Source organism: Lontra canadensis, unplaced genomic scaffold, assembly GCF_010015895.1.
Source record: "Lontra canadensis isolate GAN:19392208 unplaced genomic scaffold, GSC_riverotter_1.0 scaffold35, whole genome shotgun sequence".
In the NCBI taxonomy this organism is placed as follows: domain Eukaryota; kingdom Metazoa; phylum Chordata; class Mammalia; order Carnivora; family Mustelidae; genus Lontra; species Lontra canadensis.
In genome coordinates, this window is record NW_022631029.1 from 417,827 (window position 1) to 442,359 (window position 24,533).

Genomic DNA, 24,533 nt, shown 5'->3' on the forward strand with positions numbered 1-24,533 from the left:
ATAAGCCCTCAGACTGCCCAGCCCCGAGGGACCTCTTCAAAAACCCTGGGTAACCTCCACACTGACACATGATTGACCTGATTTCCCCATTTAGCACCCAAATTATAATCATATAAAAAGCTCCAATAAAGTATGAACCCACAAACCCTCACCAATCTGGCCATGGACCCTAATAAATGTTGACCCCCAAGAGGGGCTCTGCCTCTCCCTCTCAAAACATCTGTCCACCTCTGAGACCTCCCTGAATGACCTTCGAGATCCCTCGTGCACTCTAGGACCTGTGATTAATAAACCTGGTTTTGTTAGAGTTCTCTGATGGGTGTTGCTGAGGTGTGTCTTGCAGCCACAGTAAGAACCCAAGGTCTGGTCCAGCCAGAGCAGAGGCTCTGGTCAGGGAAGCATCTGTGGGAATGTCCACAAGCACAAAGGTGTGGGAGAGTGCCTGGGCTTTCCTAGCCTGAGCATCCCTGCCAGGAGCCTGACACTTAAACAGAACAGTATTAGAGTCCACCTTACCAGGAAGAGGATTGAGGATATGATGTAAGAAGCCTGACAGACTCAAGGTGAAAACTATGGTTTTGTTTTTTCATCTACAAATATTTTATGTGAAAGACTTAGTGGCCAAATGTAGTTACTTCCAAATAAAGAATGCAACTCATGACTATTCTTTTGGGAAATCTAGGGAAAATTTACTTGGCATGATATAAGTCATTTGAAATGAAATTATTTTTAAGAAATCCAACTTGTACCATGTAAGATACAGAAATTCCCAGGCATTTGTGACCAAGGTTCAGGAAAAATTGGGATTGTATAAAAGTGGAAAAAGTAGAATACTGTTGACATCACACAGAACAGAAGATTAATAAGTGAGTTACTTAAATGTGTGGAAAACTTGAACTCAAACAATTGGAAATTGCAGGAAACAAACAGAAGGTTCAGATTCCACTTTCCTAGTCAGATAAAAGAATAGTAGTTCCTGGCTATGAGACTGTGAGCTCCGAAATCATGGGCACTTCTTCAACCCAAGGACTATTAGCCTTTACATCACTGGAACCCCAGTCATTCTTTTCAGAGCCCTCTTTATGTCTCTGTTCCTCAGGCTATAGATGAAGGGGTTCAGAATGGGTGTGACCACTGTGTACATCACTGAGGCTACTGCACTTGCGTGGGAGCTCTGGGTAGCTGCAGAGCTAAGGTACACTACCAGGCTTGTACAATAAAATAAGGAGACAACAGAGAGGTGAGATATACAGGTGGAAAATGCTTTATACTTGCCCTGAGCTGATGATATTCTACGTATGGAGGAAATGATCTTAGAGTATGAATAAAGGATCCCAGCAAGGGGACCACCACCAAGCAACAGAATTCCCAAATTCATCACCATGTCATTAAGAAAGGTATCAGAACAGGCATGCCCAACTACCTGGTTGAGTTCACAGAAAAAATGGGGTATTTCCACCTCTGTACAGAAGGACAGCCGCAACAACATCAAGCTCTGTAACAAGGAATTCAGAACACTGATGACCCAGGACACCAGAATCAGCAGTCCACAAAGCTGGGGTTTCATGATGACCGTATAGTGCAAGGGGTGACAGATGGCCACGAAGCGGTCATAGGCCATCACAGTGAGGAGAAAGTCATCCCAGTCTGCAAAGAGTATGAAAAAATACATCTGTGTGATGCAGCCTGCATAAGTTATGACTTTGCTCTGAGTCCAGATGTTCCACAGCATCTTGGGGATGGTGGTGGAGGTAAAACATATGTCCACAAAGGACAGGTTTGCCAGGAAGAAGTACATGGGGGTGTGGAGGTGGGAATCAGAGCTGACAGCCAGGATGATGAGCACATTTCCAAACACAGTGATCAGGTACATAGAGAGGAAAAGCCCAAATATGAGGGGCTGCAGTTCTGGATCCTCTGAAAACCCCAGAAGAAGAAACTCTGAAATTCCTGTACCATTGTCTGCTTCCATGTAGTAGTGGTGACTACAAGGAAAGAAAAAAAAAAAAAGAACATAAAAGTTTTCAAGTAAATGGCCTTCTTTTATTTATTTTAACCTTTATTTTTCATTTTTAAAGTTTTTCTTTAAGTGTCAGTTAGTTAACCAACAGTGTAGTATTTGTTTCAAGTGTACAATACAGTGATTCAACACTTCCATACCATGCCAGGTGCTCATCACAAGTCCCTTCTTTAATCCCCATCTCCCATGTCACCCATGCACCACCACCTCCCCTCTGGTAACCAGAAGGGTGTTCTCTGTAGTTAAGAGTCTCTTTCTTGCTTTTTCTCCTTTCTTTTATTTCCCCTATTCTTATTTGTTTTGTTTCTTAAATTCCACATATGACCAAAACTTTGTGGCACTTGTCTTTCTCTGACTGACTCCTTTCACTTAGCACAATACTCTCTAGCTTCATCCATGTCATTGCAAATGACAAGATTTCATTTTGTTTTATGAATGAGTAATATTCCATGGATATATATATCACCCACATCTTCTTTGTCATTCACCTATTGACTAACACCTGGGCTATTTCCATAGTTTGGCTATTGTGGATAGTGCTGCTAAAAACATTCCATGCATGTATGCCTTTGAATTAGTATTTTGTATTCTTTGGATAAATACCTAGCATTGAAATTGCTGGATCATAGGGCAGTTCTATTTTTAACTTTTTGACGTAATTCCATCCTGTTTTCTAGAATGACTGCACCTTTTTGCATTCCCCCCCAAAAAAAAAGGTAAGAGTGTTCCCTTTTTCCACATTCTCACCAATGACTCTTATTTCTCGTGTTGTTGATTTTTGCCATCCTGACAGGTGTCAGGTGATACTGCTGCCTTATGACCCTGCAATTGCAAAAACTGGGTATTTACCCCAAAGATACAGATGAAGTGAAAGGAAGGGCCATCTGTACCCCAATGTTCATAGCAGCAATGGCCATAGTCGCCAAAGTGGAAAGAACCAAGATGCCCTTAAACAGATGAATGGATAAGGAAGATGTGGTCCATATTCACCAAGGAGTATTATACCTCCCTCAGAAAGAATGGATACCCAACTTTTGTATCAACATGGATGGGACTCGAAGAGATTATGCTGAGTGAAATAAGTCAAGGAGAGAGAGTCAATTATCTTTTGGTTTCACTTATTTGTGGAGCATAAAGAATAACACGGAGGACATGGGGAGATGGATACAAGTGAGTTGGGGTAAATTGGAGGGGGAGATGAAGCATGAGAGTCTGTGGACTCTGAGAAACAAACTGAGGGTTTTGGAAAGGAGGAGGTGGGGGGTTGGGTGAGCTTGGTGGTGGGTATTATGGAGGGCATGCATTGCATGGAGCCCTGGGTGTGGTGCATAAACAATGAATTCTAAAACAATGAAAAGAAATTTTAAAGATAAATAAATAAAATTTTAAAAAATCAATGCACAGGAATCAGTTGCATTTCTATACACTAACAACATAACTGAAGAAAGAGAAATTAAGGAATCTGTTCCATTTACAACAGCTCCAAAAACCATAAGATACCCAATAATAAACCTAACAAAAGAGGTAAAGGATCTGCACTCTATAAACTCAGGACTCTTATGAAAGAAATTGAAGAAAACACAAAAGGACAGAAAAAATAATCCAGGCTCATGAGTTGAAAGAATAAACATGTGAAAATATGTATGCTGCCCAGACCAATTTACACTCTCATTGCCATCCCTATTAAAATACCATTTTCATTTTTCAAAGAGCTGGAACAAACAATCCTAAAATTTGTATGAAAACATAAAAGACCCCTAATTGCCAAGGGAATAATGAAAAAAAAAAAAAAACACAGAAAGCTGGGACTCCCGTGTTGCCTGCTTTCAAGCTACATTACAAAGCTGTGATCACCAAGATAGCATGGTACTGGCACAAAAACAGACACATAAACCAATGGAATAGAATAGAGAGCCAGAAATGGACCCTCAACTTTATGGTCAAATAATCTTCAATAAAGCAGGAAAAAAAATCCAATGGAAAAAAAGATAGTCTCTTCAATAAATGGTGTTGGAAAAATTGGACAGTTATATACAGAATAATGAAACTAGACCATTCTCCTATACCGTATAAAGATAAACTCTAAATGGATGGAAGACCTCAATATGAGATAGGAATCTGTCAAAATCCTAGGGGAGAACATAGGCAATAACCTCGTTGACCTTGACCATAGCAACTTCTTTCATGACACGTCTCTAAAGGCAAGGGAAACAAAAGCAAAAATGAACTTTTGAGATTTCCTCAAGATAAAAAGCTTTTGCACAGCAAAGGAGACAGTCAACAAAGCTAAGAGGCAATCCACAGAATGTGAAAATATATTTGCAGATGACATTTCAGATAAAGGGCTGGTATCCAATATCTAGAAAGAACTTCTCAGACTCAACACTCAAAAAACAAATGATCCAGTTGAGAAATGGGCATAAGACATGAAGAGATGCTCCTCCAAAGAAGATATACAAATGGGTAGCAGACACATGAGAAAATGCTCAACATCACTAGCCATCAGGGGAATATAAATCAAAACCACAACAAGACACCACCCTATTCCAGTTAGAATGGCAAAAATTAACAAGGCAGGAAACTACAAATTTTGGCAAGGTTGTGGAGAATGTGGAACCCTCTTACAATGTTGGTGGGAATGCAAGCTGATATAGCCACTTTGGAAAACAGTGTGGATGTTCCTCAAGCTAAAAATTAAGGTACCCTATGATACATTGATTGAACTACTAGTTATTTACCCTAAAGATACAGACATAGTAAAAAAGAAGGGGCACATGCGCTCCAATGTTCATAGCAGCAATCTCCACAATAGTAAAACTATGGAAGGAGCCAAGCTGTCCTTCAACAGATGAATGGATAACGATATATGATATAGATATAGATATAGATCTAAAATAGATAAAAATAGATATAGATATAAAATAAAGAAAGATATATATGTGTTCATATATACAATGCAATATTACTCAGCCATCAGAAAAGATGAATATGCACAACTTGCTTCTAAATGGATGGAACTGGAGGAGATTATGCTCAGTGAAATAAGTCAAGAAGAGAATGACAATTATCATATGGTTTCACTCATATGTGGAACATAAGGAAGAGCACAGAGGACCACAGGGTAAGGGAGGGAAAACTGGGTGGGAAGAAATCAGAGAGGGAGATGAACCATGAGAGACTCTGGATTCAGGGAAACAAACTGAGGGTTTCAGAAGGGAGAGTTGTTGGGGGATGTGGTAGCCAGGAGATGGGTATTAAGGAGGGCACATGTTGTGATGAGCAGTAGGTGTTATATGCAACTATTGAATCATTGAACACTACAACAAAAAGTAATGATGTTCTATATGCTGGATAACTGAACATAATTAAGAAAAATGAAGAAAATGCAAAAAATAAGCTAAAAAGTAAAAATAAATAAATACACAAAGAAAAATAAGTCCATACAATCCAATGACAGAGAAATATATATATATATATAATTATATAATAAAATATATATTGTATATATATGTGTGTGTGTGTGTGTGTGTGTATATGTATATATATGTAAAATCATATACCATTTCAGATAGTAACAGGTGATAGGAAGGAAAAAAATCTTTATAAAATGGATTGGATTGGGAGGGTGCTAAGTTTTAGTTGGCATTCAGGAAGACCTGCCAAGAAGCTGACATTTTAATAGAGGCTTCCAGAAAAACTAAGCAGGGGGTTTGAGGATATCTGGGGGAGGTGTGTACTCTGCAGGGATAACGGAGCAAAGACCCTGCAGAAAGCACTTACTTTAGCTATGCAAATCTCAAAATGAAGTCAGTGTGGTGAGGGAATGAGCAAGAGGTAGAGTGATGGCAGATGGTGGCAGAGAATGTTGAGGAAGGAGGTGGCTTCCTGCCACTGATGGGACTTCAAGACACAGGGAGTCCTTCCTTCATATGGTGTTCTTTTCACAGAATACCTTGTGTTCCAAGGTATTCTGTGAATAAAGACAGATCCCTTCCTTATTTCCATCCGTTGGTGAACATTCTGGCATTTAGGGGTCACTTACTAGACTATATGAACTCTGGTACCATTGTGCTGAGCACTGTTCATGCCCCACAACACACATGCACACACAGATGCACCCACAAACCACACACACACACACACACACACACACACACATGCACTGTGGTCTCCTGGCACTGCATTATTATTATGATTTTCTAGCCAATAGCGACAATATTGTTGAAAGAAATAGTACAAGTCTAGCTGTCAACATCAGGTTACTTTCACCCTGAAGGAATGTGTAACTAATACTTAAATTCTGGTTAGTAAGCCTCCCGTAGCCATGGAAACATGGGCCTCCATTTTAATATGATTACATTATATCCTATATTTTAAAAAAAGACAAAAAACAGTTCAAAAAAAAAAAACAGAGAAGAAGGCAATGGACACAAGGGGTAAAGGAGATCTAATAAGCTCTGGCAACCCTGAGAGACTCATGAGCAGAAAGCTACCCTGGTTCTGGCAGCATTCCAGCCCCAGTTCATATCCCCTGATGCTCAGAATAATTAAAAAGGCAGAAAACAAATAAGAATGGAGTGATATTTTTATGATGCCAAGACATTTTACTGCTTGAATATCCCTCCAGTTAAATAAGCAAAGGGAATAAACCTGAAATTTACAATGTATGACAAATACATAGAAAATATATAATGTATGACAACAGAAGGGGATTTTTATTTTTTACAATATTTAAAAAGATTTTATTTATTTATTTATTTGACAGAGAGAGTGTGAGTGAGTGAGAGAGAGTGCAAGCTCCAGAGAGCACCAGCAGCAGGGTGGGGAGAGGGAGAAGTGTGTTCCCAGCTGAGCAGGGAACCTGAAATGGGGCTAGATCCCAGGACCTTGGGATCATGACCTGGGCTGAAGGCAGATGCTTAACCTACTGAGCCACCCAGACACCCCAAGAGGATTTTTAAAGATGAAATAATTAAAGACTTTTCTGAATGATTTTAAGTGCAAAATGTTTGGAATCAGAAAACCAGGCTTTGAATATCAGATCTACCAAAATACAATGTTTAAACTTGGGAGACACAACTAATCCATTCCAAATGTGAATACCCTTACTCAAATAGTGGGAATAACACTATCCATCTTCCTAGGGTGGCGGACAGCACTAGTCACTACAAGTAAGAAGCTTACAGTACAGTTCCTCCCTGTGAGTAAATAAGATATTTTCACCAGTGAACAGATTTAACTGAGTTTTCTCTTCTATCTCATCGATGTCTCCATCATTTACACACCTCTTGGTAAGGAAGTATTACAGAGTAAAGCTAGTTAACATATCCTCTTTTGCTATGAAACACAATTTTTTTATTTGAATACTCACTTTGAGAGAAGATGCTGAGAAATGCATGTCTCAGGAACTGCTGTTGCAAGGGAATATCTACCTACATGGGTCTGGGTCTTTCTATAAATGCAGAACATGCTCAAAACCAGCACATCTTAAAAAGCCCACTGCAAACATCTCCAATCCTAATACTCCGTTTTCCTGTTCCCCTCTGTTGAAAAACTCTTGGGTTATGTTCTAATTTTACTGGAACCATTTTAGGACGCCCATTCCTTCCTATGTCTCATCCAAATTGACTTTTCTTCCCACCTTGTACTGCCAACAATGATGCCTGTATTGCTGAGTCCAATGGACATTTCTCTTTTGAACACATTATATAAATAATTTTAAATGAGTCTAGCTAGTCTCAGGTGACCTCAGGCAGAAGTTCTCAGATTCCTTTCTCCCTGCTCCTTTCTTGAAATACCTGCTGAGATCTCAGATTTACCTGGTGGGGCCTTTAAGATGAAAGTCTCTGTGGAGATCTGAATTCCTCCCTGGATGGTTGATGATGGAGATCAAAGCTCTTTTCCCAGACAGGCCAGCAGGGAGCAGTGCAACATGGGTCCCCCAGCCAGACTAAGGAAGACAAAAATAACCATGTCCTTGCCAGTCCAAGGTTTCACATGCTGAGGTTTTGCAGCAGAAGATATATTTACAGCTCCCTGTGTCTGCTCATTAGGCACTGTTTCCATTGTTACTCCCACCTCAGAGTGCTTCATTCCCTGTGGGACACTGGCCTGGACAGAAAGGAAATTTTTCCTGCTGATACACTGTTCCTGGGAGACCAAAGTAGAAGTCAGGTGAATCCAGTTATATATGCACATTCTCATGAACTTGCCTGACTTCCAGAGGTCTGACCTCCTTGCATTTTACCTTAACCTTGAGATGATATTTTTATTACCCACAATATCTTCCTGAAATTAGTTTTATTATCCCATCTTATCTTCAGATATAAGAATACTGAGGGTCAGAGGACTCAAGTTTTAATAAGTTACATAACCAAGTAGTTAAAGGTTATTGTATACTTTCTGGAATTATCTACAATTGGAGTCATTTAGAATGTGCTCCTAAGTTTTGTACAACTCCTTTAATCCAGCAAATGGTATACCTGATTCATTTTTTAAATTAAAGGATAGTCGACATACAAGTTACATTAGTTTCAGGTGTACAATGTGATGATTCAACCTATAACTCCTTATGTTATCCTCTGCTTGCCACATGTGCCAAACTCTATACTTTAAGTAGGTGCAGTTTATTATGTATGATCATTCTTCAATGATATATTTGCAGAACCTCCACCCAGTTTCCCACAGTGGCTACACCAATTTGCATTCCCACCAGCAGTTGCACAAGGGTTCGTTTTTCTCCACGTCGTGGCCAATACTTGCTTCTGGTGTTTTTTATTCTAGCCATTCTGACCATTGTAAGTGGTGGTATTCATTGTGGTTTTGATTTGCAGTTTCCTGATGATTAGTGAGTGAAATTGTGCATCTTTTCAAGTGTTTCTCGGCCCTGTGTATATTTTCGGGAAAATGTCTAATGCCCACTTTTAAACTTTTTTTTTCTTTTTTGTGGTGTTGAGTTGTGTAAGTTCTTTATTTTAGATAAAGAAGAAGGTCTAGTGGAACATGTCTGAAGGTAGATTCTAGAGCACTGGTATAGATGATTCACATCAAACGGGATGGATGATCTCTCTTTTTTAAAAATTTAATTTAATTTTCTCAGTGTTCCAAGATTCATTGTTTATGCACCAGACGCAGTGCATCATGCAATACATGCCCTCCTTAATACCCACCACTATGCTCACCCAACACCCTGTTCCCCTCCCCTCCAAAACCCTTAATTTGTTTCTCAGAGTCCACGATCTCTCATGGTTCATCTCCCCCTCCTATTTCCCCAACTCACTTTTCCTAATGTTTCCTAATGTCCTGCTCCTAATGTCCTCCATGTTATTCTTTATGTTCCACAACTAAGTGAAACAATATGATAATTGACTTTCTCTGCTTGACTTATTTCACTCAGCATAATCCCTTCCAGTCCCATCCATGTTGATACAAAAGTTGGGTATTCATCTTTTCTGATGGAGGTGTAATACTCAATTATATATGTGGACCATATCTTCTTTATCCATTTGTCTGTTGAAGGGCATCTTGGCTCTTTCCACAATTTGACGACTATAGACATTGCTGCTATGAACTCTGTGGTGCATATGACCCTTCTTTTCACTATATCTGTGGAAGACATCTCTTTTTTTGTTTGTTAGTTTTCCGTTTTATTTATTTTTTTTAATTTTATTTTTTATAAACATATAATATATTTTTATCTCCAGGGGTACAGGTCTGCGAATCGCCAGGTTTACACACTTCACAGCACTCACCATAGCACATATACTCCCCAATGTCCATAACCCCAACCTCCTCTCCCAACCCCCCTCCCCCCATCAACCCTCAGTTTGTTTTGTGAGATTAAGAGTCACTTATGGTTTGTCTCCCTCCTAATCCCATCTTGTTTCATTTACTCTTCTCCTACCCCCTTAAACCTCCATGTTGCATCTCCTCTCCCTCATATCAGGGAGGTCATATGATAGTTGTCTTTCTCCGATTGACTTATTTCGCTAAGCATGATACCCTCTAGTTCCATCCACGTCATCGCAAATGGCAAGATTTCATTTCTTTTGATGGCTGAATGGTATTCCATTGTGTATATATACCACATCTTCTTTATCCATTCATCTGTTGATGGACAACTAGGTTCTTTCCATAGTTTGGCTATTGTAGACATTGCTGCTATAAACATTCGGGTGCACATGCCCCTTCGGATCACTACGTTTGTATCTTTAGGGTAAACACCCAGTAGTGCAATTGCTGGGTCATAGGGTAGTTCTATTTTGAACATTTTGAGGAACCTCCATGCTGTTTTCCAGAGTGGTTGCACCAGCTTGCATTCCCACCAACAGTGTAGGAGGGTTCCCCTTTCTCCGCATCCTCGCTAGCATCTGTCATTTCCTGACTTGTTAATTTTAGCCATTCTGACTGGTGTGAGGTGATATCTCATTGTGGTTTTGATTTGTATTTCCCTAATGCCGAGTGATATGGAGCACTTTTTCATGTGTCTGTTGGCCATCTGGATGTCTTCTTTGCAGAAATGTCTGTTCATGCCTTCTGCCTATTTCTTTATTGGATTATTTGTTCTTTGGGTATTGAGTTTGCTAAGTTCTTTATAGATTTTGGACACTAGCCCTTTATATGATATGTCATTTGCAAATATCTTCCCCATTCTGTCAGTTGTCTTTTGGTTTTGTTAACTGTTTCCTTTGCTGTGCAAAAGCTTTTGATCTTGATGAAATCCCAATAGTTCATTTTTGCCCTTGCTTCCCTTGACTTTGGCGATGTCCCTAGGAAGATGTTGCTGCGGCTGAGGTCGAAGAGGTTGCTGGCTGCGTTCTCCTCAAGGATTTTGATGGATTCCTTTCTCACATTGAGGTCCTTCATCCATCTTGAGTCTATTTTCGTGTGTGATGTAAGGAAATGATCCAATTTCATTTTTCTGCACGTGGCTGTCCAATTTTCCCAACACCATTTATTGAAGAGGCTGTCTTTTTCCATTGGACATTCTTTCCTGCTTTGTTGAAGATGAGTTGACCATAGAGTTGAGGGTCTATTTCTGGGCTCTCTATTCTGTTCCATTGATCTATGTGTCTGTTTTTGTGCCAGTACCATGCTGTCTTGATGATGACAGCTTTGTAATAGAGCTTGAAGTCCAGAATTGTGATGCCACCAACTTTGGCTTTCTTTTTCAATATTCCTTTGGCTATTTGAGGTCTTTTCTGGTTCCATATAAATTTAGGATTATTTGTTCCATTTCTTTGAAAAAAATGGATGGTACTTTGATAGGAATTGCATTAAATGTGTAGATTGCTTTAGGTAGCATAGACATTTTCACAATATGTATTCTTCCAATCCATGAGCATGGAACATTTTTCCATTTGTTTGTGTCTTCCTCAATTTCTTTCATGAGTACTTTATAGTTTTCTGTGTATAGATTCTTAGCCTCTTTGGTTTGGTTTATTCCTAGGTATCTTATAGTTTTGGGTGCAATCATAAATGGGATTGACTCCTTAATTTCTCTTTCTTTTGTCTTGTTGTTGGTGTAGAGAAATGCAACCGATTTCTGTGCATTGATTTTATATCCTGACACTTTACTGAATTCCTGTACCAGTTCTAGCAGTTTTGGAGTGGAGTCTTTTGGGTTTTCCACATATATATCATATCTTCTGCGAAGAGTGATAGTTTGACTTCTTCTTTGCCGATTTGGATGCCTTTAATTTCTTTTTGTTGTCTGATTGCTGAGGCTAGGACTTCTAGTACTATGTTGAATAGCAGTGGTGATAATGGACACCCCTGCCATGTTCCTGACCTTAGTGGAAAAGCTTTCAGTTTTTCTCCATTGAGAATGATATTTGCGGGGGGGGTTTTCATAAATGGCTTTGATAATATTGAGGTATGTGCCCTCTATCCCTACACTTTGAAGAGTTGTGATCAGGAAGGGATGCTGTACTTTGTCAAATGCTTTTTCAGCATCTATGGAGAGTATCATATGGTTCTTGTTCTTTCTTTTATTAATGTGTTGTATCACACTGATTGATTTGCAGATGTTGAACCAACTTTGCAGCCCTGGAATAAATCCCACTTGGTCATGGTGAATAATCCTTTTAAGGTACTGTTGAAACCTATTGGCTAGTATTTTGGTGAGAATTTTCGCATCTGTGTTCATCAAGGATATTGGTCTGTAGTTCTCTTTTTTGATGGGATCCTTGTCTGGTTTTGGGATCAAGGTGATGCTGGCCTCATAAAATGACTTGGGAAGTTTTCCTTCCATTTCTATTTTTTGGAACAGTTTCAGAATAGGAATTAGTTCTTCTTTAAATGGTTGGTAGAATTCCCCCAGGAAGCCGTCTGGCCCTGGGCTTTTGTTTGTTTGGAGATTTTTGATGACTATTTCAATCTCCTTACTGGTTATGGGTCTGTTCAGGCTTTCTATTTCTTCCTGGTTCAGTTGTGGTAGTTTATATGTCTCTAGGAATGCATCCATTTCTTCCAGATTGTCAAATTTGTTGGCGTAGAGTTGCTCATAGTATGTTCTTATAATTGTCTGTATTTCTTTGGTGTTCGTTGTGATCTCTCCTCTTCCATTCATGATCTTATTTATTTGGGTCCTTTCTCTTTTCTTTTTGATAAGTCTGGCCAGGGGGTTATCAATCTTATTAATTCTTTCAAAGAACCAGCTCCTAGTTTCGTTGATTTGTTCTATTGTATTTTTGGTTTCTATTTCATTGATTTCTGCTCTGATCTTTATGATTTCTCTTCTCCTGCTGGGTTTAGGGTTTCTTTCTTGTTCTTTCTCCAGCTCCTTTAGGTGTAGTGTTAGGTTGTGTACCTGAGACCTTTCTAGTTTCTTGAGAAATGCTTGTACCGCTATATATTTTCCTCTCAGGACTGCCTTTGTTGTGTCCCACAGATTTTGAACCGTTGTTTTCATTATCGTTTGTTTCCATGAATGTTTTCCATTCTTCTTTAATTTCCTGGTTGACCCATTCATTCTTTATAAGGATGCTGTTTAGTCTCCATGTATTTGGGTTCTTTCCAAATTTCCTCTTGTGATTGAATTCTAGCTTCAGAGCATTGTGGTCTGAAAATATGCAGGGAATGAGCCCAATCTTTTGATACCGGTTGAGACCTAATTTAGGACCGAGGATGTGATCTATTCTGGAGAATGTTCCATGTGCACTAGAGAAGAATGTGTATTCTGTTGCTTTGGGATGAAATGTTCTGAATATATCTGTGATATCCATCTGGTCCAGTGTGTCATTTAAGGCCTTTATTTCCTTGTTGATCTTTTGCTTGGATGATCTGTCCATTTCAGTGAGGGGACTTTTAAAGTCCCCACTATTTTTGTATTAGCGTTGGTGTGTTTCTTTGATTTTATTATTAATGGTTTGTATAGTTGGCTGCTCCCACGTTAGGGACATAGAAATTTAAAATTGTTAGATATTCTTGTTGGACAGATCCTTTGAGGATGATATAGTGTCCTTCCTCATCTCTTATTATAGTCTTTGGCTTAAAATCTAATTGATCTGATATAAGGATTGCCACTCCTGCTTTCTTCTGATGTCCATTAGCATGGTAAATTCTTTTCCACCCCCTCACTTTAAATCTGGAGGTGTCTTCGGGTTTAAGATGAGTTTCTTGTAGGCAACATATAGATGGGTGTTGTTTTTTTATCCATTCCGATACCCTGTGTCTTTTGATTGGGGCATTTAGCCCATTAATATTCATGGTAAGTATTGAGAGATATGAATTTAGTGCCATTGTATTGCCTGTAAGGTGACTGTTATTGTATATTGTGTCTGTTCCTTTCTGATCTACTACTCTCTTTGCTTAGAGGACCGCTTTCAATATTTCCTGTAGAGCTGGTTTGGTGTTTGCAAATTCTTCCAGTTTTTGTTTGTCCTGGAAGCTTTTAATCTCTCCTTCTATTTTCAATGATAGCCTAGTTGGATATAGTATTCTTGGCTGCATGTTTTTCTCGTTTAGTGCTCTGAATATATCATGCCAGCTCTTTCTGGCCTGCCAGGTCTCTGTGGATAAGTCTGCTGCCAATCTAATACTTTTACCATTGTATTTTACAGACTTCTTTTCCCGGGCTGCTTTCAGGATTTTCTCTGTCACTGAAACTTGTAAATTTTACTATTAGGTGAGGGAGTGTGGACCTATTCTTATTGATTTTGAGGGGGGTTCTCTGAACCTCCTGAATTTTGATGCTTGTTCCGTTTGCCATATTGGGGAAATTCTCTCCAATAATTCTCTCCAATATACCTTCTGCTCCCCTCTCTCTTTCTTCTTCTTCTGGAATCCCAATTATTCTAATGTTGTTTTGTCTTATGGTGTCACTTATCTCTCGAATTCTCCCCTCGTGGTCCAGTAGCTGTTTGTCCCTCTTTTGCTCAGCTTCTTTATTCTCTGTCATTTGGTCTTCTATATCACTAATTCTTTCTTCTGCCTCATTTATCCTAGCAGTGAGAGCCTCCATTTTTTATTGCACCTCATTAATAGCTTTTTTGATTTCAACATGGTTAGATTTTAGTTCTTCTATTTCTCCAGAAAGGGCTTTTATATCTCCCAAGAGGGTTTCTCTAATATCTTCCATGCCTTTTTTGAGCCCGGCGAGAACCTTGAGAATCATCATTCTGAACTCTAGATCTGACATATTACCAATGTCTGTATTGATTAGGTCCCTAGCCTTTGGTACTGCCTCTTGTTCTTTTTTTTTTTTTTGTGGTGAATTTTTCCACTTTGTCATTTTGTCCAGATAAGAGTATATGAAGGAGCAAGTAAAATACTAAAAGGGTAGCAACAACCCCAGGAAAATATGCTTTAACCAAATCAGAAGAGATCCCAAATTGTGAGGGGGGATAAAGGGGATAAAAAGATGTTCAGAAAGAAAAAAAAAAGAAACAATTAAAAAAAGAAAACGAATAAAGAAAAAATATAAAAAGGAAAAAATATATATATACATATATATATATATATATTAGATAAACTAGTTTAAAAACGTTAAAAAAGAAAAGGATAAAAGTTTAAAAAATTTAGCAGATAAGAGAAAAAAATGAAAAAGAAAAAAATTAAATTAACTACAAGGCTAAAGAATCATGGGGAGAAAGCCATGAGTTCCGTGCTTTGCTTTCTCTTCTTCTGGAATTCCGTTGCTCTCCTTGGTATTGAAACTGCACTCCTTGGTAGGTGAACTTGGTCCTGGCTGGGTTTCTTGTTGATCTTCTGGGGGAGGGACCTGTTGTAGTGATTCTCAAGTGTCTTTGCCTCAGGCGGAATTGCACCGACTTTATCAGAGGCCGGGCTGAGTAATCCGCTCTGGTTTGCTTTGGGGAGCTTTTGTTCACTGAGCACTTTCCCTAGAGTTCTGGAGGATGGGAATGAAGATGGTGGCCTCCCAGTCTCTGGCCCGGAGGAGCCAAGAGCCCGGGGCCCCACTCCTCAGTGTGCCCTCAGAGAACAGCGCCCAATTTCTCCTGTCACCCTGGCCTCCAGCCTCTCTCCCAGCTGACTGAGACTGTGACCGGTTCAAGGTAACCCTGAGCTGAGAGCTCACTCCTCAGCTCTGTCTCTGTAGCTGGCTTCCTCATTCTAATATCTGTAAGCTCTGTGACACTCAGACACCCCCGATCCTTCTGTGGCCCTGCGGGACCTGAGGCCACGCTGACCCCGCATGGGCTTCACCCTGGTTTAGCCTCTGGAGTAATGTCCCTCAGAGGAACAGACTTTGAAAAGTCCTGATTTTGTGCTCCATTGCTCTGCCGCTTGCCAGGAGCCGGCCCCTCCCCCCCCGCAGTCTATCTTCCCGTCGCTTTGAATTCACTTCTCCGCCAGTCCTACCTTTCAGAAAGTGGTTGATTTTCTGTTTCTAGAATTGCTGTTCTTCTTCTCTTCCATCTCCCATTGGATTTGTAGGTGTTTACAATCTTTAGATAACCTATCTAGCTGATCTCTTGCTACCTGAAGTAGTCTCAGCCTGCTACTTCTCCACTATCTTGACTCCTCCTCTGGAAGACATCTCTTTTAACTAGAAAGAAAGCAAAGTGTCTATATGGATATATGACCAATGAAATTAAATTAATACAATTCACATTAAGTATGCCTGATCTAAATAATTTCCAAGTACCAATTTTGTATTCAAAAGAACATGCAAAGAACAAATGAAGCCCAACATCAGTAAAGGAAAGGAAATAATAAAGATCAGAGCAGAAATACATGACACAGAGACTAAGAAAAGCAATGGAAAAGGTTCAATGCAACCAAGACCTTGTTCTTGAAAAGTTATTAACTTTAGATGAATTGGACCACTCTCTAAAGAAAAATGATGAATTTTAATTAAAATGAAAATTTTCAGAAAAGAAAAGAGAAATAACACAAATAAAACAAAAAATGAGAAAGAGAAGTAAAAACTGATGCCACAGAAATATGAACAATTATGAGATTACCATGCAAAATTGTTTGCCAACAAACTGGATAACCTAGAACAATCAATAAAGTCCTAGAAACATATAATCTTCCAAAACAGAACCAGGAAGAAATGAAAATCTCAACAGATCAATTATAAGTAGTAAAATTGAATTGGTAATCAAAAAACCACCCAGAAGTACAACTTTAAGGCCAGATAGATTTACAGGGGAAGTCTACCAGACATTTAAAGAATTAATACCTACTGATGTCAAAACTTCCAAAAAAACAAGAGGAAGGAAAGTTTACAAATGTATCACAAAACAAACTGAGGGTTGCTGAGGGCTGGTGAGGAAAGGGTAGGGTGGCTGGGTTATGAACATCGTGGAGGTTATGTGCTATGGTGTCTGCTCTGAATTGTGTAAGACTATGATTCACAGGCCTGTACCCCTGAATCAAATGATACATTATATATTAATTAAGAAAAGCAAATATATTGTATAAGGCCAGCCTTACTCTGATAGCAGAATACTAAGACACCTCAAAAAAAGAAAACTATAGACCAACATCCCTGATGAAGATGCAAAAATCCTCATCAAAATTTTAGCAAACCTATACAACAATACATTAGAGGGAATCTTCACCATGATCAGGTGGGATTTATTTCAAGAATGTAAGAATGTTTCAATATTTGTGAATCAATCAGTGTCATACACCACATCAACACAATGAAGACTGAAAAGCATATGATAATCTCAATAGATTTAGAAAAAGCATTGGAGAAGACTTAACTTTCATTCATGATAATAACTGTCAACAAAGTAGAGATAGATAGAACATACCTCAACAAAATAAGGGACTTACATGAAAAACCCACAGCTAACAATATACACAATGGTGAAAAACTGATACCTTTCCCCCTAATATCAGGGATGAGACAAAGATGTCCTCTCTCACCACTTTTATTCACATGTTACTAGAAGTCCTAGCCATGGCAATCAGACAAGAAAAAGGAATAAGGGGTATCCATATTTGGCAAAAAGAAGTAAAACTGTCATTATTTGCATATGACATTATTATTATGCATTGAAAATCCTAAAGACCCTACCAAGAAACTACCAGAAGTAATAAACAAGTTCAGTAAAATACAAGTTCCAAAATCAATACCCAGAAATCAGTAACATTTTTATACAGTAACAATGAAGTAGCAAAGAGAAAAATAATTTTAAAAACACAATTTACAATTGCACCAAACAAAATAAAATATTTAGGAATAAATTTAACCAAAGAGTTAAAAGACCTATACTCCAAAAACTATAGCATACTAATGAAAGAAACTGAGTATAACATGAACAAGATGACAAGGAAAGGAATACCATGCTCACTAATTGAAGGAATTAATACTAATTCTTAATTAATTTAATATAATATTAATATAATTATTAATAAAGAATTAATATTGTGAAAATGTCCATATCACCCAAAGCAATCTACAGATTTAATGCAATCTCTATCAGAATGCCAATAGCGGTTTTCATAAAACTAGAACAAATACTAAAATTTGGATGGAACCTCAGGAAAACCCTGAATAGCCAAAGCAGTTCTGAGAAAGAACAGAACTATCACAATACCAGATTCCAAGATCTATTACAAAGTTGTAGTAATCAAAATAGTATGGGACTTGCACAAAAATAGAAACAATGGAACAGACTAGAGACCCCAGATAGAAGCCTATGATTATATGGTCAATTAATCTATGACAACAGAGGCAAGAATATGGGGAGAAGACCATCTTTTTTTTAAAGATTTTATTCATTTATTTGACAGACAGAGATCACAAGTAGGCAGAGAAGCAGACAGAGGTAGAGGAGGAAGCAGGCTCCCCACTGAGCAGAGAGCCCAACTTGGGGCTCAATCCCAGGACCCTGGGATCATGACCTAAGCCGAAGGCAGAGGCTTTAACCCATTGAGCCACCCAGCACCCCAAAGACTATCTTTTTAATAAATGGTGTTGAGACAATTGGACAGCTACATGTAAAAAATGGAATTGGACCACTCTCTAATTACATACACATACATAAACTCAAAATGGATTAAAGATCTAAATGTGAGACCTGAAAACATAAAAATCTTAGAAGAAAGAACAGGCAGCAATTTCTCTGACATCGACTATAGCAACATTTTTCTAGATAAGTCTCTTAAGGTTATGGAAACAAAAGCAAAAATAAACTATGGGGACAACATCAAAATTAAAAGTCCTTACATAGCAAAGGAAACAATAAATCAAAAAGATAAGCTACTGAATGGCAGATGATATTTGCAAATGATACCTCTGATAAAGGGTTAATATCTAGAATGTATAAAGATCTCACAAAACCCAACAAAAAGAAAATGTCATTAAAAAAACAAACAATCAATTAAAAAATGGGCAGTGGGTCTGAGAAGACATTTCCCTAAAGAAGACATACATGCAGCCAATAGACACATGAAAAGATGTTCAATATCACTCATCCTGAGGGAAATGCAAACCAAAACCACAATGAGAGATCACTTCAAACCTGTCAAAATGGCTAAAATCAGCAATACAAGAAAAAACAGTTGTTGGTGAAGAGTGTGGAGAAAGGGGAGCCCTCCTGCACTGTTCCTGTGAATGCACACTGGTGCAGTCACTCAGAAAACATTATGGTGGGCTCCTCAAAAACTTAAAAATAGAACTACGATTTGATCTCATAATTCCAGGACTGTTTCCAAAGGAAAAAAAAGAGTAAGTTGAGAATAAAGTATGTGTAGCCCTATGTTTACTGCTGCATTATTTACAAGCCCAGGTATGGAAGCAACCTAAATGTCTATCAATAGATGAATGGTTAGGAAAAATGTGGTACAAACCCCCCCCAACACACAAGAATATTTCTCAGACATAGCAAATAATGAAATCGTGCCATTTGAGACAACATGGATGGACCCAGAGGATATTATGCTAAGTGAAAAAAGTCAGGCTGAGAAAGGCAAATACCTATGATTCCCCTCATAAGTAGAATCTTAAAAAAAAATGAGCAAAAAACAGAATCAGACCTGTAAATACAGAGAACAAACTCATGGTTTCTAGAGAGAGGAGTGTGGCAGGATGGGCAGAGTGGGTGAAGGGGACACAAAAGTACAGGCTTCCATTTATGGAAGGAATAACTCATGAGAATAAAAGGTACAGTATAAGGAATGTAGTCAATGATACTGTAACAACTACATACAGATGGTAGCTACAATTTTGGTGAACATAACACAGTGTATAAACTTGTCAAATCCCTCCCTTGTATATCTGAAGCTAATGTGACAATGTGTGTCAGCTATACTCAAATAAACACAAGAAAAGGAAAACACAGGAATTACTCTTTCCCATTAGAAAGGAATGTTCTGAATAGCCTACCTGGGTATATAGTCAGAAAAAGAAATTCCCATGTGTGTTTAAAGACATGAATGCCTTTATCCCAGATAAAAAACATGAATAACGATCTGGGGAACATATCTGAAGAAAACTCCACCTCTGTAGCCAAAAAAATTATTATCCATCAAATGTAAAGATTTATACATTTTCTTCAGAATCTGTCTGAAGTGTTCTAAATAGAAGTCAGGGTGATGGTTCCTGGGAGGGTCCTAGTTGGGATGGATGTGGTCAGGAGACATAAGTATATCTCCGAGTCAGACACTGGAGAATGTCACTCCCAATGTAGCAGCAGCTCAGAGGCTCACAGGGTGGTCTTTTTCATGTGCCTACAAGAAAGGTTAGATACATTGAAAAGATGTCCATTCCAGGGGAGATGGACTAATTGGGAGAAATGGAATATGCAGCTGGCTCCCAAGGTGGAGACACAGGGACTGAAATGGCAGAAAACTTTCCTTTATTTATGGTCCCTTGGCTTCAGGAGAGCTGAACTGCTTAGAGAATTGAGTAACACGAAGGGAATTTATTTAATAAGGAGCTCTGACAATTCAGCCTGTGAATCCCCCTCTGTAGAGCTCACCTGGTCCTCATCAGCTGCAGGCTAACAGCATCCTCTCCATGCCTCTCTGAGATGTCCACTCACACCAAAGAACCAGCACCTGATCCCAACTTCTTGTCCTTTCTATATCAATTGTCCTTGAAAGGAAGGCCCATAGAGCCAAATGAATTGAGTGAGGGATCAGGGGAAGGCAGAGCAGTCCAGTAAGTACTCTGGGAAAATGGAAAGCTTTTATTAACCATGTATTCTGGGGAAACAGTCAGGCTGATGAGATACTGAAATGGGATTGATTTAGAGTTTTGCAAATTTCATGTCTCAAGAGGATTCCTGCTCCTCACTACATCTGTTTTCTTGCTTCTCTTCTCAGAGCGTCTTTGCAGGGACACTGTCCTGCCGCAGAAACCCACCATCCCTTATGTCTGCTCACCTCTCTGGTTCTGCTTTAGTCCAATGTTACCCTTTCCTTTTATTTGTGAGGCACTTCCTGAGGCAGCCCTGTGCAGTGAGAAGAGCCTTGACTTAGAGTCATGAAATGTGCAGAATTTGGAACCCTAACCTTAAAAACAAAATATGCCCTAATTTAAGATCAGTGTAATATGCTTATTTATTTACTTTTAAAAATGATGCTTAAACAAATTCTACTTAAAGATAAAAGAAGGAATTATGGCAGGCTTTCCAATGACAGAGTGTCACAAAATGAACATGATAAATAATGTAATCTGGTCATATAGGCAATACAAATCATTGTGAAAGTCATAGATACTTGCTCTGAAAAACTAAAGATAGGATTCATACATGGTGTTTGGAATAATAAAGACCAATGTATGAAAATTGTTGCCTCAACACAGATGGCAGAAAACAGCCCTAATTATCGAGTCCTATTTTTGCCTACATATGAAGTAAGGTTGTTCGAGGGAAGGTGTAGAGGAAAATAAAAGCGAGGAGATAAAAGGCGAAGGACTGAAACCCACAGATGACCTAGACCAGCACTATTCAGTCATGATTGAGCATGGGAATCCCCGGAATCTTGTCACAATGTGGTTTCAGATTCAGCAAGTCTGAATGTGGCCTGGACTCTGCATTCAAAGAAGCTGGGCAATGCTGCTCCTGCTGGTCCTTGGAGCACACGGAGTAGCCAAGCTATAACGGGCATGACTGCTTTGGAACCAGGACTATATTTCCAGATAGTAGTGGCAGCACAGGAATGGAAGCATTTCAAATTCCCCAACTGAGGCAATTATAACAGAGTAATACTTTATTAATCCATTTACTGAAAATTAAAGGCAATCACATTTCTGTCCTATCAATGTGATGCTCATTGAATGTTGTTTTTTCCTTGTTCCTTCTAGTTATTTCATCCGCAAGGAATCAGGGAATCAAACACATGCTTCAGTATTTCTCCTTCTGGAGTTTTCAGTGACATTGGAGGTTCAGTTCATGCTCTTTGGGCTGTTCCTGTTCATATACTTAGACATGTTCACTGGGAACCTGCTCATCATCCTGACCATCTGCTCAGACTACCACCTCCACACACCCATGTACTTCTTCCTCTCCATCTTGTCCTCTGCTGATATCTGTTTCACCTCCACCACTGGCCCTAAGATGCTGCTGAACATCCAGACTCACAACAAAGCCATAACATATGTAGGATGCCTTAGCCAGATATTTCTTTTGCATGTGTGTTTGGATGCCTGGATAATTTGCTCCTGATTATGATGACCTATGACCACTATGTGGCCATCTGTCACCCCCCTGCACTACCAGGTCATCATGAACCCCCAGCTCTGTGGGCTGCTGGCCTTGGGGTACTGGTGTTGCAGTCTCACTGCTTAAGACCTTGACCCTTTTGAGGCTGTCCTTCCACACAATCATGGAAATCTGACACTTTTTTGTGATCTTCCTGAAATCCTGAAGCTTGTCTGTTCTGACACCCTCATCAATAGCATAGTGTTGTATTCTGCAACTGGTCTTCTGGCTGTGATTCCTTTCCAAGAAATACTTTTCTTACAATCAAATTCTTTCTCCCATACCCAGCACTTCCTCAGTTGTAGGCAAATACAAAGTCATTCCTACATGCTCGTCTCACCACTCAGTGGTCTCCTTGTTCTGTGGCACTGGCCTTGGGGTAGACTTCAGTTCTACAGCAACTTCATCCACTAGGATGAATCTGGTGGCCTCGGTGATGTGCACTATTGACACCCCCATGCTGAACCCTTTCATCTATACCTTGAGGAACAGGGACATGAAGGGGGCCATTAATAGGCCCTTTGATAGGATGTTTCCTCTCAGTATCAGGACCACTATTGGACTCACCTGAGTAGCTGGGCCTCCAGACATCCTGGCTTTCTTCATCAAATATTTTTTTTATTTTTTCTCCAGTTGTACACATTTTAAAGCATTCTTTCCTTGTTGAGGAAGACAAGGGTCTTCTATTTTTCTTCAGGTTGTAACCTGGGTTCCTGTTTTCACTTTATAATCATTCATTTTCACTGGTGTGAATACAAACTGGTATTTTCTCAGTAATCTTTGGTAATGGCTTGGAGTTCTTAAAACAATAAGTCAAATCTCATGTATTTAATATATACACTCAGAGTGATGGATATGTGCCTATTTTGGAACTGTCCTAAAAACTCATTTACAGAGATGTTTTCTCCAGTCATGTGAATCAACTCAAATATTTCCCCCCCTCCTTTTATTTTTCCCTGATCTGATTCACTTTCCTTCCAGTGACATCAACTTTACTAAACTTCTCAGCTGTCCACAATATAGATTCCCTGAATTTCAGAACTGTCTCTTACCTATCTTTGAAAGTTCAGTGCCTAGTACAGTTCTCAGTATGTAGTTTATGCTCAGTAAGTATTTGTTGAGTGAAAAATAGATGGGTGGGTGGTTAAATAGAGTCAGGACCAGAAAAAAAATGCACGGATTTAATGAAATCTTTTGAACTAGAAAAGAAATTTGTTGAGGTTATGTTTTGTTTTGTTTTAAGATTTTATGTATTTATTTGAGAGAGAGAGAGAGACTGCACAAGGCGTGGGGAGAGGAAGAGGGAGGAGCAGACTACCTGCTAAACAGGCACCTCCATATGTCCTGAGCTGAATGCAGAGGCTTAACTGACTGAGCCACTCGGATGCCCAAGAAATTTGGTTATTGATATGGATCTTGATAACAGTAAATAATGATACCAGTCTTCCAGCACTGTTTAAAGTGTTTATACACATTATCTCATGTAAGTTTTCCAAAAATACTCATGTGATTAGTATGATTCCCTGTTTATTATGGAGGGGGAGGTAGAAATTATGTAGCTGACTCACTCAAGGTCAAGGCTGTGGTGAAAAGGCTCACACCTTCTGAGGTCTATGGAGGGCTGCTTGATTCCAAGGCTCTCTCAGGCATCAGGTTATGTTGCCTCCAGTCAAATATTATTGTAATAGTTTATTGCCTAAATTATAAATTCCCACTTCTAGAAGTCAACATTCCAGCTATGAAGTGTTCTGTCTCTGGGGGGCTGCATCCTTAGAAATAAATCACAGCCTACAGTGAGATTGATTAAGGTTTCCTTAATACTATAATTTCATTTCATTAGATTGTTACAAAGTTTAGCACATTAGCATGTATTCTTCCTATATTTTTGGTTTCCATGCTTAGATCTTTTTGCATCTTAGATATTTTTATTCTAATTGCTTTAAAGTATCTTTTCTCATGTCTACATTTTATTTTCTGTAATATCCAAAGTGTTCTATATATTTTCTATAGATTTATACTTCTTTTTAAATTTTCTTAGAATTTACATCAGCGGTATTCCAGCCCAAGAAACTAGAAAATGTGCAAATCATGCCCTAGAATCCATCAAATATATTCTCAGTTCTTTTTTTATTCCATTATGTTATATTACTCATCATACACTACATCATTAGGTTTTGATGTAGTGTTCCATAATTCATTGTTTGTGTATAACACCCAGTTCTCCAGGCAATCCTTGTGCCCTCCTTAATATCCTTCACCAAGCTCACCCATCCCCCCACCCCTCTCCCTTCTAAAACCATCAGTTTGATTCCCAGAGTCCATAGTTTCTCATGGTACATTTCCTCCTCTGATTTATCCCTCTTCATCTTCCTCTTCCTTCTTTT

At 38.9% G+C, this 24,533-nt stretch overlaps 1 protein-coding gene and 1 pseudogene across 1 annotated transcript; one reads left to right on the top strand and one right to left on the bottom strand.

The window, feature by feature from the left end:
* Nucleotides 1-1,039: 1,039 nt before the first annotated feature.
* Nucleotides 1,040-1,972, bottom strand: LOC116874042 (olfactory receptor 7A17-like). Its single transcript, XM_032868471.1, has one exon. It carries the CDS (start codon nucleotides 1,970-1,972, stop codon nucleotides 1,040-1,042), a length of 933 nt encoding a protein of 310 aa, XP_032724362.1.
* Nucleotides 1,973-21,876: 19,904 nt separating this feature from the next.
* Nucleotides 21,877-22,720, top strand: LOC116874043 (annotated as a pseudogene).
* Nucleotides 22,721-24,533: the final 1,813 nt, after the last annotated feature.